This window comes from Ammospiza nelsoni, chromosome 1 (genome assembly GCF_027579445.1).
Source record: "Ammospiza nelsoni isolate bAmmNel1 chromosome 1, bAmmNel1.pri, whole genome shotgun sequence".
In the NCBI taxonomy this organism is placed as follows: Eukaryota; Metazoa; Chordata; class Aves; order Passeriformes; family Passerellidae; genus Ammospiza; species Ammospiza nelsoni.
Genome location: NC_080633.1, coordinates 133,046,461 through 133,065,452, shown reverse-complemented (window position 1 = coordinate 133,065,452; position 18,992 = coordinate 133,046,461). Strand labels below are relative to the sequence as shown.

The following is an 18,992-nucleotide window of genomic DNA, read 5'->3' as shown; positions in this document are numbered from 1 at the left end:
AGATACTGGGGTGGGTTTTCACAGTGGGGTGTCAGAAAGCAGCAGGCACTGCCCCTGGGCTGGGGTTGCACCAGCAGCATCCCCACGCTGCCCCCAGTCCACTGCCACAGCCACAGGTGCACTGGGACAGGAGCTGGGCTGGGGGACAAGGGACTGCTGCCCTTGCTCCCAGGCAGGGCAAGATCAGAGCTCCTTATCAGCACAACCCACCAGCACGACTGCTGTTCAATGCAAATCACATTCTGCATTCTTTCCTGGCCTGACAAATCATGTGGGAAGCTGGAGGAGGGGGGAGAAGTTACTTTGAATATTGTCTGAGTGAAAGGAAGCCATTACCCTTCCTACCCTGCCTTCCTCTGCCCTGCCCAGGGCTGGCCTGGGTCTCCATACCCTCACCTGGGTACAGCTCCTTGCTGGCCATGATGCCTTAAGCAGCTGGAGCAGAGGCTAGACAGAGTTAAGGGCAATGAAAAGGATATTTATTGAAGAGCCTTCAAAGGCAGTACCAGAGCCAAAGCCATGGCTCTGCCCAGATGGCTCCAAGATGGAAGAAAAGGAGGGCATGGTCACAAAATCTCACGTTTTTAAAAGTTTTGGTCCATTTGCATATTGGAGCTAATTGTCCAGTTACATCCCCAGCCCATGAAGTCCCATCCTTCTTGTTTTTCTCTCTTCAGTCCACCATTGTTTATGCTCTTGGGCCTCAGATCTGGATTGGCTGTCCTTGGGTCCCCAGTAAGAGAAGGAATTGTTTTGTCTACCTACTCTGTGAAGAGAGTTTACTATCCCTGAATATGAAACTAAGACCCACACCTTACTATCCTCTTATATGAAACCCAGACCCACACACCAAAGCAGCACAAAATTGAAAAAAATAAAAATATAAAAAGCTACAACCCGAGGTATCAGCCACGGCCACAAGCAGGAGGGTGCTCCAACAGCCAGAGAGGGAACTGGAGAGTGTCAAAGGAGCTCAGCACTGAGAGTGCATAATTTCCAGTCTAAGAGGAACACTTTCTCACTGAAACTTCTCCTCCTCCTTCCCAGCTCCTGATTTTTTCCTTCCTGACCTATTTCCTTGTAAGAAAGGACAGAGGAGAGAGAAAGGGTTCCTATTGCAGACGTTCTGCAGGGCTCAGCAGAAGCCTGTAGTGGGTCCAGACACAGCTCCTGCCTCTCTGCAGCACAACCACCCTCAGCCACACCAAAACAGGACCTGCTGTTGACAGCTGCTGGTAGCAGCCAGGGGCTGGACACTGGGTAATTAATTCTTAACTTTTCATTAAACTAGTCTGTACATCATTGGCAGAGACTGTCTAAAAGCTGTACTCATTCAAACACAAGATCTCATCAGTCCCAGCTCCAGGCACTCAGGGGTTTGTGCAAAGCAGAGCAGCACACAGCTTTGGCAAACAACGAACAACTTCTGCAAGGGATTTCTGGTCAGCAGAAGTTGTCTGCCCAGCATACTGCCAAATGAAAAGGAAACAGCACCCACTCTGACAGGCAGTTATCAGTGATGCAAGAGAATGTTTCCCCACATTTTCCATGTTTCACAGACTTTTTCCTGTCACCTTTCCCAGGTGGCACTTCGTCAGTTCTTACAAATGCACTTCAGATGGCATCACTTTGGAACCAACCCAGCCAGTTTTGGTTTAGATGCTGTAGAAGATGTGTCTTACAGGGATGTGTACTGACACATGGTGAGCACCTGGAAAGGGAGTTAAGTGGTCATATCTGAAGAGACTAAACAAGCAAGACACAGTGGTTTCAGATACCTTCCACAGCAGATCAGCCACCTGTATCTTGAATTCTGCTCTGTTTGCATCTGAGCACTCCTAAGGTGCAATGGCTCACAGGTAACAGGAAAAAACAGCTGGAGAATGCCAGGCTTGCTTGAACTGACTCTGGGCACACTCATGATTCAGCAAAAAAAAAAAGGCCAAATTTGAAGCGTCGATCCTCAAGCGTTGATCCTCTTCAGCTCAGTTCTTACCCAAGGATATCAGGAGAAGTGTGGCCTGAAAAAAATTTTGTGTGTGGTCTCAAGATTTTATTGCCTAACTGTAATGCAGTAAGAATTAATTACATCCCATGGGACTCTGACCCTCCCAAATGAAACTCCAAGATCCTGGATCCTGATAGAATGATGCAAAGTGGCCAAATTTGGTAATGGATAGAGGTGGGACCTTCCATGGTCTTAATCACCACTGAGGGAAGGTTTGAAGGTTATAATGTTGTGATGGAACAACCTCTTCAAACTGTTATGAGACACTGTAATTCATAGAAGTGCTCAGGTTTAAATCACTTGCAAGATCCTACTGACTTCTGCTGGCCTTGGAAATGAAAGGAACAGAGCAGTTCTATGCAGCCATTTCTACTTTTTCCTCTTGGCTTGTAACCAAACCTTGGAGAAGGATGCCAGCATCAGCCAGATGTGCAGAGACACAGATGCCCCTAAACTCAGTATTATGGCACCAAGCTGTTCAGTGTTCTCCCCAGGTTCAGAAATCATAGCCCCAAGCTGAGTGCAGGGGCATTCTCTGCAATGCCTGGGGAGAGCTGAGTACCTCAGCTGGGGTCCACAGATGCCTACAGCATGAGGAGAAAAGAAAGACACCAGGGCATTTTAATCATGGTGCCAAGACTTTGACAACTAAACAGCAACCTGAGATCATCCTCAGGGAATTTATTGGTTGGGGTGGGTGTTTAGTGTATTCAGGTGTCTCACAGCTCAGGCTGCAGCTGCAAAGAGGTTTCAGGACTCTGAGTATCTCAGTGCCTATAGCAGGACTAGGGCAGTACTTGGGTACCCAAATTCCTTTGCTCCTGTAGCCCACAGTGTCTGCTCTTGTTTCCTGGAGCTGTCAGGTGCCCCAGTCAGGTGTCAGCTGCAGCTTTGATCTACAGACTCTGGTCATTCCCGTGAGTTACCAACCTGCAGGCTGCACTAGTCCTGGCCGGGAGGTGTCATCCCATCATCCCATCATCCCATCATCACTTGGGACAGAGCTGGTCACCAAACCAGATAGCCCTGGTTTCAATGCAGAAACAGAGGCTGTGCTGCGTCGCTGCCCGGAAGGAGCGCTCAGGTTCACACAAAGGCACCTCCCTGGCAGCAGTGCTCCCGGTGCATGGCTGGCCTTGTGTCCCTTCTGCCATCCCGGGCCCGCTCTCCGTGGCCGGCCCAGGCTCGGCAGCGCCGGGACCGTGAGCAGCTGCTGCCACCCTCAGGTCACCCTCCGAGGAAGCCTCGCTCGCTGCCTTTGCTGGAGGCTCTCGGAAAAGAAAGGAAATGCAAAGCGAGCACAGCAGGGCTGCCGGCAGGGCTCTCACACCTCGCTGGCGTGCTGGCTTTGCTTCCCGCGGATGTGCAAAGAGGCTTCATCGAACATGTTCCATGCAAGAGCAGGAGCATCTCTGACATAAAAGGGCAGAGCAGGAGGACCAGCAGGGCTACAGTCATAGAATCATGGAATTGTTTAGGTTGGAAAGACCTCCAAGACCATAAATTCCAACTATTAATGTGGCACTACCAAGTAGAGCAATAATCATGTCCCCAAGTGCCACTCCATCCCTTTCCCAGGCAGACTGTTCAGTGCCTGAGTGTGCTCACGATTGAGTTTCAGGCCCGGGGACGGGGCTGCAGTGCAGGCCTGCAGGCAGGGAGCAGCACGCTGTCTCTCTCTGCTGCACGATGCCTCAGCTCTCCCAAAACCAGCCCAGCACCCCTGGACAGCCACACAGGCAACTCAACTGCATGCAGCCTGCAGGAACACACAGCTCAAAACAAGCTGTGCCTGCCCCAGGAGTGTGATATCTGCAAGAACTGCAACTACAGGAGGGAAACTGGAAACCAGAGCTGAAAAAGGAGGTCCCAAATCACCTTAATTCCCCACTACCAATGCCCCAAATAAATCCCCAGCTGAAATTAGACACTCACACCCTTACGCTTCTCTTCACAGCCAGAACCACTGCTGCAGCCAAAGCTGGACAAGAGCACAGTATCAAGCAATCCTAATTGCTTTTAAACAAGTGTTTTGCTTGCATTTGTGCCACCAGGCACCTCCTACATCAGCTTGTACCAGCTGAGGGGCATAGGCCTTGACAAAGGTGAGTTGAGAGAGAACAGGGAAGAGAACTTCCAGTGCTGTGAGGCAGGGTATCACTCCAGAGGCAAGCAATGCACCTTCTCACTGCCAGAGCTGCTGCACTGTGGGAGGAGGGATGAGCTTGGTGCAGAGAACTTGGCTTGGGGCAGTCCTTTGCAGCCAGGACTTTTACTGCTTAGCCAGTTAAACAAAAAACAACTTGAAGCCAAAGCTTTGCTCTTATTGCTCTCCTGCTATACCTGTGGTCTTTTCAGCACTCTGATACCTCTGCAATTCTCCTATGGAGAGGAAAAGAAATCATTGAATCATAGAATATTGTCTGAGGATAACTTTTACAGGCACATCTCAGTGCAGAACTAAATAAGTCATGTCCTGGGGGAAATTTCATGTCCTCTTGACGATGTATGCTCAAGGTGAATGCTGGTGAGTAATATTTTTCTTGGAAGCTTCTTTCCAGAAGTTGCCTGCATGCCAAAGTAGAGGGAAAGCAGAAATTATTTTCCAAACAAGTTCTATTCATAAGAGTGTCAAGTTCAGCAATATCTTCATCTCCAGCATGTTCTTCCCTTCCAATACAGTGTCTGTTGGTATCTGAGACCTTCAAGGTAATTTCTGGGATGTCTTTAGCTTTCAAATCAAAGGTGATATTTTTTTTGCAACACTTCAGCAGTTTCTTCAGCTTCTGAGACCATTAAAACTTGCAACATCTTTGGGAGAAGATACACAGATTACTAATGCTTTTGAGTTAAGCTTTTCTTTATTGTACAGATATTCAAAACAACACAGTTTGCCAATGGCTAGACAAAGAGTAGAGTCATTGCTAAAAGCATCTTGACAAGTGGCTTTCAGGCTTAGGCAATCTTCCACTGTTCATCTGCAGCTTCAGGCTCCTTGGTATACTCTGGCTTCTGGAAGCTGGCAGCACACAGTTGGTAAAAGACCTCACAACTCTTTTCAGCCTGCTGATTTCATATCCTCCACAAAGCAGGATTTCTGAACTCTTTCTTCATGTCAGGTTTTAAAACCTCACTGCTCCTGAGCAGATTCTTTTGTTCTACATCTATCACAGGTTTTAGAACTCAAGGTACCCTTGACAATAGTTGGTGACGATTAGTCAGTCACATGCCTTACAGATCTGTACTTTCTCCATATTCCTAATACAGGCCAGGAGATCACTTACATTGGAAAGACCCTTAGGAGGTCCTCTAGCTTAACCTTCTACTGAGAAAAGCACCAACTTCAATGTTAGATCCGGTTACTTGGGATTTTGTTTCAGTCTGGTTTCAAAAACTGCTAAGGATAGAGCTTTCACAGACTTCTGGGAGGCCTCTTTAAATGTTGATCTCTTTTGCTGTGTGGGGTGGTTGTTATTATTATTATTATTTATTATTATTATTATTTCCAGTCAGATTTCAGATTTTCTCATTCTACAGTCAATAACTGTCTTCTCTTACTCTTTTGTTGTGCATCTTTGATAAGAATTCAGATCCACCTTCTCTCTAAATGTCAGGTTGGATTACTCATTTCTCCCATAGATAGACAAGTGTTGCACAGAATTTGACTAATTTATCTTCACATCACTGCTATCTGATCAAGAGTTCCTAACTGCACTTATGGGGTGGAGCAGAGAAACTAGAGACAGCAGTTAAAAGTCACACAGAATAAACTGAGTTGGGAGTGAGCATCAAGATCAGCGAGTCCAACTCCTGGCTCTGCCCAGGACCATCCCCAAGAGTCACACCTTGTGCCTGAAAGTGTTTTCACTTTTTGAACACTTTTTGAACTCTGTCAGGTTTGGTGCTGTGACCGTTTCCATGGGGAGCCTGTTCCAGTGCCCAGCCACTCTTTGGTTAAAGAACCTCTTCTTGACATCCAACTAAAACTCCCCTGAACAACTTCAGGCCATTCCCTTGGGTCCTGTCACTGGTCACCAGAGAGAAGAGATCAGTGCCTGCCCCTCCTCTTCCTCTCATGAGGGAGTTGCAGACTGCAATGAGGTCTCTCCTCAGTCTTCTCTTCTCCAGGCTGAACAGACCAAGTGACCTCAGCTGCTTCTCATACAGTTTCCCCTCCATGCAATTCACCAACTTTGTTGCCCTCCTTTGGATGCTCTCTAATACTTTAATATCTTTCATATACTGCTGTGACTAAGATATTGGCTAATTTGGAATGACTGCTCTGAAATTATACCAGATTTCTGTACATGTAGAAAACACCAATTCCGTTCACATCAGCTGCAACACAATTTATTCCCAGGTTGCTGTCCATCCTCTTAGCTGGATGAAGCAAGGAAATAGAATACATGCTCGCACAAGACTTCACTGGGATGCACATGTACAAGGTCTTTAAATGTCTACAAGGCAACATTAATCCTGAATGTCCACGGCTTGCAAAACAGACTGTGTCCTTTAAGAGGTCATGCTGCAATGAAAGTTGCAAACTTTTTCATCTGGATTATACTTTCAAATTTCCAGTGATGCACAAATCAATAGCAAAGAAGTCAATGACTCTGGAAGCTTACAGACATGAGCTGAGAGGACACAACTGCTTTGCCAGTGACTCCACGGGTGTATTGGGTTTGAGTATGAAGATTTTGGCAGCAGGGGGCTCCAGGTGTAGCTTCTGTGAGAAGCTGCTGAAAGCTTCCTCCATGTCTGACAGAGCCAATGCCAGCCAGCTCCAGGACAGAGCCACAGCTGGCCAAGGCTGAGTCAATCAGGAACGGTGGTGATACCTCTGGGATAATGTGTTTAAGGGGGAGGCAGAAAGGGAGGGCCTGGAAATGTGGAACAGCAGCTGGAGGAGAGGAGAGAGAACATGTGAGAGAAACACTGTCAGAGAGGATGAGGATGAGGTGTTCCAGGTGTTGAAGCTGAGGCTCCCCTGGAACCTATGGTGCAGAGCATGGAGTCCAGAGTGGAGCAGAGATCCAGCTGCAGCCTCTGGAGCACCCCAGGCCAGGCCAGGGGGGAAGTGAAGGAGGCTGTGGCCCCATGGAAGGCCCCATTGGAGCAGAGCCCTGGCAGGACCTGTGGGCCCATGGTGAGAGCAGCCCATGGGGAGCAGGTCTGCTGGCAGGACTTGTGACCCTGCAGGGAACAACCCTGGAGCCTGTTCCTGAAGGACTGTACCCCTCTGCAGCCTATGGAAGGACTCACATTGGAGCAGTTTGTGGAGGACTGTCTCCCATGGGAGAGACCCCATGCTGAAAGATGAGTTGAGTGTGAGCAGTTCTGTTTCTGAAGAGGAAGGAGAGGCATAGATAACTTGTGATGAACTGACTGCAACCCCCATTCCCTATCCCCCTGCACTGCTGGGAGGGAGGAGGGAGAGAAAACTGGGTGTGAAGTTGAGCCCAGAAGTAGTGAGGGTATGGGAAGTCATTTTAGGATTTATTTCTCATTATCCTACTTGGAATTTGGTTTCCAATAAGTTAAATTTATTTCCCCAAGTCAAATCTGGTTTGCCCATGATGGCAATCAGCAAGTGATTTCTCTGTCCTTATCTCAACCTGTGAGCCTTTTGTCATATTTTCACACCCCTGTCCAGCTGAGGAGAGTGATGGGTGAGTACCTGGTGTCCAGTCAAGGTTAACCAACCACAGTGAGCATTTACTGAAAGCAGAATGTGAGACCAGGAATCAAGGAGTCCATTACAGGACTTGGAGGAAAGCACTCTCACTCCTTTCACCAAACTCAATCCTTCTTTCTGTTTAGTAATGGTATCTGGTTCCAATCTTGATTATTTTTTTTTTTTTACCCTTTGTCCCCACACATCCTGCTCAGTCAGCAGGTCACCATGTAAGCCTTTGTTTGCCCAGTCTTTTCCTCTCTCCTATCATCTCCTTGCTTTCCCGAGTCCCCTCCACTTCCTTTTCTCTCTCCATGACAACCCTGATCTCTCCGGTTTCCTTACCCCAAACCACCTTAGCTACAGTGTTACTTAGTGAGTGACATGGTTCTTTTTTCCTCCTGGAGGTGGAGGGAATGGCTGATTTAGGACACAGATGAGACAGTTCCTTGCTGTCAACTGTGGCACTGTGGCCTGCCCAGCAGAGAGCAACTGGAGTCAAGAATTGCAGAAAGGATCTCTTAAACAACTCTGGTCAGACTGCATTTAGTCACTCTGTGGGATGTGGGACATTCAGGGCCTGATCACTGGTAAAAGCTCTGAGGGATTGCAGCTTGCTCAAATCAATAACACTGTGCAGCTGTGAGTCTCATAAAAGCTAGTGTAGGACAAATCAGGGGACATTTTAGCTGCTCAAAAGAAAGAATATTTCTACTGCCTGTGTTTTTGCAAATAATTATAAACTGGTGCAGAAACTAAGGGGAACAGTGAAAAACATGTTAGTGCAGAAGCCATGCCTTTTCCTCCTATTTTTTCCCACCTCTATTTTAAGTCCTTAGCCAAAATATGAAGGCAAGAAGGCATTTCAGCAGAAGGGTTTCCAGTTCTGGAATAAGGACAAAACAAAGTGTTTTTTCCTACCCTGTCTCAGGAACAGATCAGATATTTTTGCTGAAGGTTTTGATGCAACACAAACATAAATCAGCCTGGCAGCAAAAAAATTGATGAGGGAAAAAAGAGGAAAAATTTCATAGCAGCAAAGGAAAGAGGAAAGTGGTGTATAGCAGGAAGTGCTGGCCAGCTTTAGCATTAGGAAGTACTGTTAACCCCTTCTACATTTGTAACACACACTTCAAATGTGACATTACCATGAATAACACACAAATGTTCATCTACTTTACACATTGCTTGAATTTATTGCTGGAATTGAATTTAGATCTTGGGTCTGCAAAGTTTTGGCTAAGTCTTGATTCCTGCACAGAACTCTGACTCAATGAGGCTGTGGAGACCTGTCTGCCCAAACCACCTACAGGATGAAAACTCCATCAAAGGCAACATGTTCTGGGCAGAGGGAGGAAATTTCAGATTGCACTTCTATTGTTGAGCAAATCTATCCCTCAAAAGGGATCTTGAAAAGTCAAGAGCCAAGAGAGAACTCATTATTACATGTCATAACTCACACTCTAGCAAACTAAAACCTGGGGCAAGGTAGTGACACGTGAACAGAGGGAAAGGATCTATGACAAGCTGACAGAAAACACCCAAAAATCCAGCTCACAGGGGCCAGGCTTTTGTCAAACTGACTGACGTTTTGCCTTCTTGGAAGGAAATTAATTAGAGGAGAATGAAGAGCATATGTTGTCAAGTGGGTATAAATCAAACTAAGCAAACAAAGGAGTACAGGGAGAACTCAGGCTGAGAGAGAAGAAAGGGCTGGAAGCAGCAACAGCCACAGAGATGGGCATATTTTCTCCAAATCTGTTTATATTTCCACACGTTGATGAAAAGCCAGGAGAAAGGTAGCAGCAACCAATGCACCCAAGACAGGAAATTTCTAGCACAATACTCACAAGCTGGTTGCAGTGTTCAGGATTACTTACCTGGTTCTGCCTGGTGCTGCTTGTGCAAACATGTACCACCTTGCAGGAGTGGAACAGTGCATCACACATCCTAAGTCCTGTGAGTACCTGTGCCTACAGTCTTGCTTTTGTACCAAGGAAAAGCACACAAGGCTGTGTTAAAAACCATTCTCAATTCAGCTTATTCTTCAGTTACTCCATAAAGCCCAAAGTGGTTTTTCTCATTCTTCTTTATACCCTTCCCAGATCTTCTGGCCACAAACACATAATTTATTTAAGCCACACATAAACAACCCTGATTTACGTCAACTTTTCATTCAATGGAAAGCACGTGAAAGAACTACTTTCCTTCTGTGTGTTACTTGCCTGCAAGGGCTGGAACATGTCTTTCCAAATTCCTGGTGGTAAACCCAAGCAGTTGTCAAAGCTTGTTCCATATTTGGCATTTTAAGAACTTCCCATGAGTTTTTTTCCATTACAGAATCATTCAGTCACCATTTGGCACCTTTCTGTACCACATGATAAGTGAAAGAACTTTATGACCTCTGAAAAAGGCAGACCCTTAACTGGACCTGATGTCAACCTCTTGTCAGAGTGCAAGACATTTGTATGGCAGTTGCCATACAAACTTGTATGACACCAAAGTGAATGGAGTTATAATTCAGTTTGTCATTCTTTAAGAGAATAATGATTAAGGGTTACCGTCTCAGTGACAAGAAAACTAGTGCCAAGATGGTTAAAATCTGAATCAACAAAAACAGTCACATGAAACCCATTTAAAGAAACTTTGCTGCATTATACAGAAATAAATAAAACACCACTCCTTCTGCTTTTTAAAATCAGGGTTGGTCTCAGGCAGGAACACACAGTACACTTGTCTCTCTGGCAGCATGCCCTGCACCAGAAGTAATTGAAATCCTCCAAAATCCCCTCCTCCCATCCAAGACCTGGCAAGGAACAAGCACAGCATCGATTGCTGTATCTGAGGGCTGGCTGACAGGCCTCCCTGCCCAGTGTGATTCACAGACCTGCAGCAGCTATTCTAAGATTAGCAGTCCATTCCCTAAAGAGTGTGTCTTCCTATCTCTCTTTTGACAGGGTAAGCACTGGACCACTGGTGAAAACCAGCTCAAATCAGTGTTATTCCAGGGAGTGCCCTAAAACAGCCTCAGCTCAGCTGGAGCACACCCTGACCTGGTAACCCTCAACATCTCAGAGGCACTAGGGTGTTTAGCTGGCACTGCACTCACCACCTGCTGCATTCCTCTGTACTGGTCCCATAGCACTACCAAATGTCAAATATCAACAATCTGTGCTCAGCTGTTGTTGAAAGAATATGCTGCTTGCCACTGTGCTTACACCTGTAGTATCTGCTGCTCTTCCTGCTGCAATGAAGAGGTAATTTGAGCCCTGTTGTTAGGCGGATTTGCCTGACTCCTTGGCATCTGTGCATAAGAACTACCATTAGGTAATGCTTGCCTCCTTCAAACACTGGAAAAGGCAACCAAGCACATTAATTAACACCTGCTTTTTCAAGCATTGCACTACAACACAGCCATTGCTTCAACATCCCTTGCCTCTCCCTTTCTGCAGAGCAAGTCTTTGATCTAAGACACTGATTTGTCAGACCATGCAACATAAATTACAGAGGGTTCTAGAGCTGGCAGCACTGGCAAGGAATCCAGAAGCTGCACTTGAGACCATCTGCTAGACCAAGTATCAGATCCTCTTGATATTTGTTTTTCAGCACCTTCCCCATTCTCTCAGGTTTCACACTTGTTAAGAGAGAAGGGGCAACTTGGCACAGCTGGAGACTTGAAATCCCCAATATAACTTACCAGTCAACAGTTAGATTAGGGTAAATTCACCACAGGGGCTTTTCCTAGGAGGCATTTCTCTACTAAGGGTGAAGGAATTCACATGTCCACTTGCTGCAGTCTGTATGGAAATGCTGATTATTATATTATGATAAAACATGAACAGGATAGGCTGGTCCCACTATGAAGGCTGTTGCAGACTACTGTGAGAGAATCACAGATGGCACAATAAATTAGAGTCTGTATTCATACTTCCTATCTTTTCCACAATGTATTCTTCCAGTGAGAAACATAATTTTTCAGGATAAATAAAATTTCTGAATCAGATTTTTAGTCTGCATCACGTATAATGCCATGTGCTGTAACCTGTTACTGGGATGGTATTGTCTCACCCACACACCAAGAAGCACATGCACACTTCCCCCATGCCCGGCAGCCGTGACAGGTGAAGGGGGACACACACCTGGCTGGCAGTGACGCACAGAGTGATGCAGGAGGAGCTGTTCCCTGAGCATCACCTTGCAGCTGCCACTGCCAGAGTGCAGCGAGGCGTGGCCTTAAAGTCAGGTGTCCGGCTGGCAGGAGGGCGGCCAAACACCCAGCTGCAAATGTGCGAGCACCCCTCGGCATCAGAAGGCTTCGGGCTGTGCTCACAGCGGACGGAATCGCTGCTGGCTGACGAGAGTAAAGAGTCTGGACACTCACTGGGGACTTGTCAGATTTATTGTAGGACCAGGGAGTGACAGACACCCAGGTGTTGAATCTAACATGTCTACCAGCATGCGTCCCTGAACAAAGGGTGAATCAGGGTTAAAAAGGGAGGAGGGATCTCAGGGAGGGGTTTACAAAGGACCAATAGGGAAAGGTAGGGGAGTGAACTTAGGATAACTGACATGAGGAAAAACCCAATAGAAACAATGTAAAGGCGGGACCCCGGAGCCACAGCCAATCAAGTCTCCCTAAGCACAGAAGATTCTGGCAAACTAGGAGGGGTGGGGAGTGATTGACTGGGCCCAGGGAGGAGAACAAATTTACATATAAGGAAACAGAGGGGAGGGGAAATCATATAACAGAGAGGATTGACATAACTGTGGCGGGGGTAACCAAGGTAACCAAATGATAGACAATACCATGGCGGGAGTTGCCATGGGAACATAATAGCTGACAAAGCTAAGGCGGGAAAAACTGGGAGGGCAGAACCATTACAGAAAATGGGGGAGCAATACAGAAAATGGGGGAGCAATTAAACAAACTAACAGAACACACTACAACACCAGAGGTCTGGGGCAGCTTGGCACAGCTGGGCACAGACAGGGAATTGTACTGAGGCTGTGACTGGCATTGAGCGTGTTTGCATGGGCTGCTTTGGCCTTCTTGACCTCAAAGCAGCATTACTTACTGTGACAGCATCAGCAGAGAAGGTCAGCACGTGCTCCTGCAGACAGGGACAAGAGAGAACTTACAGAGATTTATGGGCAGCACAGATCTAAGTATCATCAGTCTCAGATAATTATTAATTACAATAACTATCATTATACAGAGTGCCTGGAATCTCCACCTTGAGTTCCAGAGCTGCAAACCTTGTCCTTGCTAAGCAAAATAATCTGTGTGAACTTTGTCTGACAGCAAATGGGCACCACAGCAGCTGGATAAGTGTGGCCACCCCACCAACACTCACAGGGTGAACAATGAGCTCTTTAGCAGCCAGCCTAAAATGTTATTTAAACTCTACCTATTAGCATAATTCTAATTATTACCAAGAACACAATACATTCAGAATTTAGGACTTTCTCAATCATTATCTCATTTTGGTCTTCATTACTTCCAGGTGCCAACCTTCATTAGAGTGGAAGGAAACTCAAAAAACCCTCTGAAATAAATATGGATGGCAAGTAGAGGTCAGTGCACATGGCTTTCAAGTTCCAAAACTGCATCAAAATGCAAGGAGAATGTCTGATTGTGGGTTAGGATGGGCTGTGAATTCAATGCCAGTCTAGGGAAAGAGGCAGTACTAACAGTAACACAGAGAATAATTTTAAATGCTTCTGAAATTTGGTTGGGCACTTAGGCTCTGTTGCCTCATATACCATATATCATCATATCAAACACAATGCAGGATTATGACAATGGAGCTCTCTTCTTGCTCAGGGTCCTTCAAATTCTGTAAGTTTGCAGTATTTCTGAAAATTATCCATTCTTCTGCTCTTGTGGGCATTTCAAAGTACTTAAAAGCTACAAACTGATTTTGAATGTTTATGTCTTCAAAGAGGGGTAATACAGTCATTATAAAATAAAGTATAAAAATGCTCAGTACTTCAGTCTGACAAAACACATTCTTAAAAGGAGCTAACAAAATGAAGATAATCCTGTACTATGTATGTCTGAGAAATAGTTTATTTTCCTAAGTAAAAACAATAGGAGAATTTAAAAATATTTTGACACAGTATCAAGCCATGCCCTCAGAATTTTGGACATTAGTGACTATTGCTCTGAATTTCATTAAATTGTAAATTCAACAGAAAAAAAAAATCTACCTTGTTATGAAGCTGCATTTATAGAGACACAACATTGTTATAACAAAATCCAACCAGTCTCCTTATATACATGTATATAGCATTGCCTAATTTATAAAATTTGGCTGAAGAGTTGCCAGCTTTACAAGCAATAAATTATTATGATCAAATGAAAACTCTAAATCAAAGTAGACTTACAGTAGTAATGTGCATAAAAATCAATGTGCATATATGATATCAGAGGAACAAAATACTGGAAAGCAAAGTCGGTTTTAAAAATCTGTATTATAATTACAGCAGGTATGATTAACTTAGTAATAACTGTAACTTTGTATAAACACCAGGAATCACATTTACCCAGAAACCTCACGAGAAACACACAAAACAGAACTGGGCAAAAAAACAATAGTTAACTGCACATCAGTTGTTTACAAGGCCTATATGACAAGGAGGATGCAGAAAAAGACACTCAAGTTTTATTAGGTGGGGAAGTAGGATTGGTTACATTCTGGAAAATGAAAGAAACATTTTCTTTTATCCTTTCAAGGAAAGGATCAGCAAGAGTCTGATGTTGCCCAGAGAAATGCTTCCATTGCATCAGCTGTGACATGGAAAGTGGCTTCTTTGAATTAGGCTTCCCATGGTTTTGTTCAAGCTGGCAGCTTCTAGATACGGGAGGCTTTTCTGAGGAAGTATCTGAAAAAATGATGCAGTAGACTAATCAGAGAAAACTAAGGCAGAAAATTTCGGTCTGAATCAATAAGACAGCTGGTGATAACAAACAAGAGAAAATAGAACAGCACATATAATCATTCTGTACCAACAAAATCCAAACATATATCCACAGTAAGAGAGGGAAGGCTGCTTCTTGCTCAGTGATCAAGGTTATCAAAATTACCACATGCTAGCATAAAGACAAATCCTTTTACACATGGATGGGAAAGGAATATCTTATTTGCCAACTTCCCTTCCCCTGTCTTCCTAATTCTGTGACATTTGGCCTGCTCTCATTCTTTGGGTAAATCTGAATCTAGCTGTATGTTGCAGCAAAATTCATGATAGCTTCAATTTCTTCCCAGAGGAATCACTCCAGCCAGCTAAGAATAATTTTAGTAGCTGTTTCATTGACTCAGCACACTAGATCTGTACAGTCTGTACATCCAGATTATGCCAAGTTGTTCAATATACACAATAATGTATATCACAGTAAGGAAAAGAGATTAATTCACTTTTAAGAGAGGATCCTAAAGCCCCAAATAGTATCAGGTCATTGCAGTGCACATCACACATTGATGGCTTTATGATTCACCTGATGCATGGGATAAATGAAGAAATAATTTTGTATGGAAAAAAATTGCATCAATACTGTTACTGGTTTAAAACTTGTCATCAAATCTTTTCATAGCAGTATTATGTGCTCGTTAGGAAACACCAGTGATATGAGCAGCATGACTCAGACTATTCCTGGTATTTTTAAGTTTCTGAGAGCCCATAAAGATTCATAAACACAAAACTTTCCTTTTGACTGACATATGATGTTTGAAGTAGACTTGAAATACATTTTTTTACTGGCCAGATGAAAATTTAGAATAGATGCATTTGCAGATTCTGCCTTCCTAACTCCTAAAGCACACTATGATCAGGTAAAACAACAGGCTTGTAGCTTTGTAGCTGATGTGAAGGGCAGCAGAATAGCAAGCAACCCATCTGCATGATCCATGCACAGGAAATATCCTTCTCTCAAGACCCCTATAGTTTCCTAAAGATGACCCTAGTGTGAATGGACCACAGGAGATGATGGCTGTGAGACCTGCATTATATTGTTTGGCTCCTCTTTAGTTCATCTTTTGAATCAAACTTGCTAGAAATGGAGGAGACAAATCATTGGAAATTCTTGACTTTTCTGTATAGCAGAATCTATCCCCAGTAACCTGGAATCTGGTTCTTGATGCAGTAATTTGAGTTTTTTGTTCTTAGGAAAGGCAAAGAGACCAGCTAGTGGTAGCTGCATTCTGGGGTGATCAAACGGAATGCCACGACTCAGAACAATTTGACTAGGGAGACAATGAGCCAGCTTGTCCTCTGCTCTTAAGGAAGTCAAACCTTCCCCTCACACTATCATTACCACCCCTTAAGACTAATAATGGCCTTCAGGATTTTCCTTGATTTATTGCCAAAAGGTTTTGTTCACTGGGAACAGGAACTACCCTTGAAAAAGTCACAGAACCCAAGAGGCCAATGTTGTGATTTAATTGATGAAACCAAAGTATGTTCAAAGCATAAGACAAGAATTCAAGATGTTAAGACAATTGCAAGCTGCTAAATAAAATTGCAAGCACCAGTGTTCATCACAGTAGCAACACAAAATTTCTCTGGATTTCTGCAATCCAGGAGCCACACATGCCTCACTCCATGCCACTGGGAAAATGTGGCCAACATTTAACTCAGAAGGTGCCTTTCCCACACAGATCCTGTAATAGTACTTAAATGGAGGATGATAAATTTAGAAAATCACTTATGAAGAAACAGAAGGTCTAATTTTTCAATCATTAAAGAAAGATACAAAGATGATTAAATCAGCATATGGAGCAAAAATAAAGGAGAAAATCAAATTCTTATGTCTACAGAAGCCCTGTGCTGTCACTAGCCAAGTCTTCCTCATTTTGGTTAGAATGAGATGAGAAAGAAGTACAAGTCTAACCTATTACCTGGGAACATGCAAACCTTCAAGGAAAAAAGTGCTGGGTCTGCATTACTTCTTTTCCTGTCCCTATCTATTGAGAATACACACTCTTGTACCCATTTCTTGAGCTCTTTTTATTGAGGTTTCTGTGTGCATTTAGAAGACATCAGTATTGGTACCACACTATCACCCATGCAAATAGTGTACATGGATATTTCACACCCCAAAAGAGAAACACACCAAGGCAATAGACACTCTTTCCTTTAAGAGACTAGATGAGCTATAAAAACAAAAATGGTTAACATGCAAACATAACTTATGATCATTTATTTTTTTAAATCCTGTTTTCAACTTAAACCTATATACCTGTACAGAGCAAGGTATGAAAACAGCTTTGATATGCCAGAACAGGAGACAGGTCCCTACAGAAAGGATAGATGTGAATATTTGCTACTTGCATGACAAATGAACTGGTTGTTACTGCAAGAAATTAATCTTCTCCTCCTTTTATGAGGGACTCCTATGGATTAGATAAATCAGCCAGTGTGTGGAAGATTCCATAATGAACCTCATTATTTCAATCCTCTTTTACTGAGAATCAAAGTTTTCTCCAGAGACAGACTATATATAAAGAATGGATTCCACAGCAGTGGCCAGAGATAATGAAAAACAAACTCACTTTGATGGTCAACCTTTCCCATACAGTCACACTCAAGCAAGTCATGAGTAACACAGCTGGAATCTTCATGTAAAGTAAAGAGATTTTTAAGCTCTTCAATAGAAAAATGGGTGTGCTCAGATGTCTTGGAAAGGTCTACAACTGCCCCAGAAAGGTCTTGTTTGCTGATCTGTCTTTGATAAATCTTTTCTTCTATTGAACCTGTATTGAAAAGAAAAACGGATAAATTGGGATAATTTTTGACCAGTATTTACAAAGAAGTCAAATCCATTTCTTGATAACAATATACACAGGAAATGCTAAATCACTATTTTCAGTTATTTCAGAAAAAGCAAAGCAAAGGCAAGTGAATCAGTGTGATCTCTGCATCTTAACTGAACTCAGAACAAATATACATTTTTAAAGAACTAATAATATATATTTTTAAAGAACAAATTATTTCCAAAACCATTTCCTCTCTTTATTTTATGGACAAAATGTCAACATCTGTCCCACTCTGGGTAAGTTGAGCACCATCTCTGACCTGTGGTTAGCAGCCTGTAGATGTGGACAGCATGTTTCTGACCATCTCTCCACACTCTAGCCATTGCCTGAGGAAAGCAAGAAGATGAAGAGCATTAACAGCCTGCTCTACAGGGATACTTCACTAAAGCTTGTAGCCTTCACTGACTGAATTACCAGTTCTGCCCACTTCTTCAAAGAGATGTTGCCTGGATAATGCATTCCCCAATAGTTGTCTGTGATTGTTTCTATAAGTTTTCTAGTATTAATTGTAAACAGTTTTGAAAATATATTTTACTTTCTGCCATTTATGCTTCTCTTCCTTTCTGTACACTAAAGTAGGAAAGTGGGTGTTTCAATTATTTCCTGAAAGAAATCCCCTCTTCATATTTGTTTTCCAAGCATTAACAACTATTTAATATTTCAGGAATACTGATCATTCTCCCCATCTTCAAAATTGTTTTTTTCCACAATATGCTTTTAAAAGTTACTTTTACATTTCTATTGAAATTCTAAAAATTATTGTTTGCACCTCTTTTATTTCTTAAACAAACAAGATGTGAAACTGAGTACTGCTATATGATCTTTTTTTAAAGATGGGTTACACCTACATCCTCAGTACAAACACACACAACAGGCTTGCAGTCTCTGGCAACCTGTAGCAATTTTGTCTGATTTACCAGACTTTTTCAAGCAACAAGACAAGTGACCACATGAGGGTACTAATTCACCCTGGGAAGAGGAGCAAGGGCTTATTTCAGGTATTAAGGACACAGCATTACTCTACAATAAAAAGTTTCTTATTGAGTTCATAAAAAGATTTCTTTAATTGTTATTTTTAAGGACTATTTTAACTGAAGACTCTTATGCCAACTAAATAATCCCTTGAGGCCAACAGTGCCTTTACAAGAATAGCACAGCATTGGCTTTCTTTTCTTTCTTTTGGCATCACTGCCATGTGATTTTCTCATTCTTGCAATTGTGATCAGAGTCTCTCCCTTTTTCTCAGGGATTGCAAATCAACAGCAACATTTGCCATGCAATCTAATCCCATTTTCCTTTTCTTTTTAGAAACACAGCAACTCTCCAGATAAAAAGACATCAAGAGACAAAGAGGATACGTGACTCACTCCTCTGAAGAAACTAGAATTTAATCTTTTTATTTTTTACTGCAAGAGGGCTTCTACTGATCCCAGTATATATAATATGACAGAGAAATATTTCTTCTTTTCTTCTCAGGAAGAGTTTTCCCTCATTG

At 43.4% G+C, this 18,992-nt stretch overlaps 1 protein-coding gene across 3 annotated transcripts in view; it reads right to left on the bottom strand.

Moving 5' to 3' along the window:
• Positions 1 to 13,781: 13,781 nt before the first annotated feature.
• Positions 13,782 to 18,992, bottom strand: part of RAD54B (RAD54 homolog B) — a 63,517-nt gene continuing 58,306 nt past the window's right edge. For all 3 annotated transcript variants that reach the window (XM_059480647.1, XM_059480656.1, XM_059480664.1), the window contains 3 exons: positions 17,757 to 17,823; positions 17,234 to 17,434; positions 13,782 to 14,567 (listed from right to left, as the gene is read on the bottom strand). In XM_059480647.1, the coding sequence (XP_059336630.1) occupies positions 14,341 to 14,567; positions 17,234 to 17,434; positions 17,757 to 17,823 (495 nt within the window). In that variant the 3' untranslated portion in view covers positions 13,782 to 14,340. The remainder of the gene's footprint in view (positions 14,568 to 17,233; positions 17,435 to 17,756; positions 17,824 to 18,992) is intronic.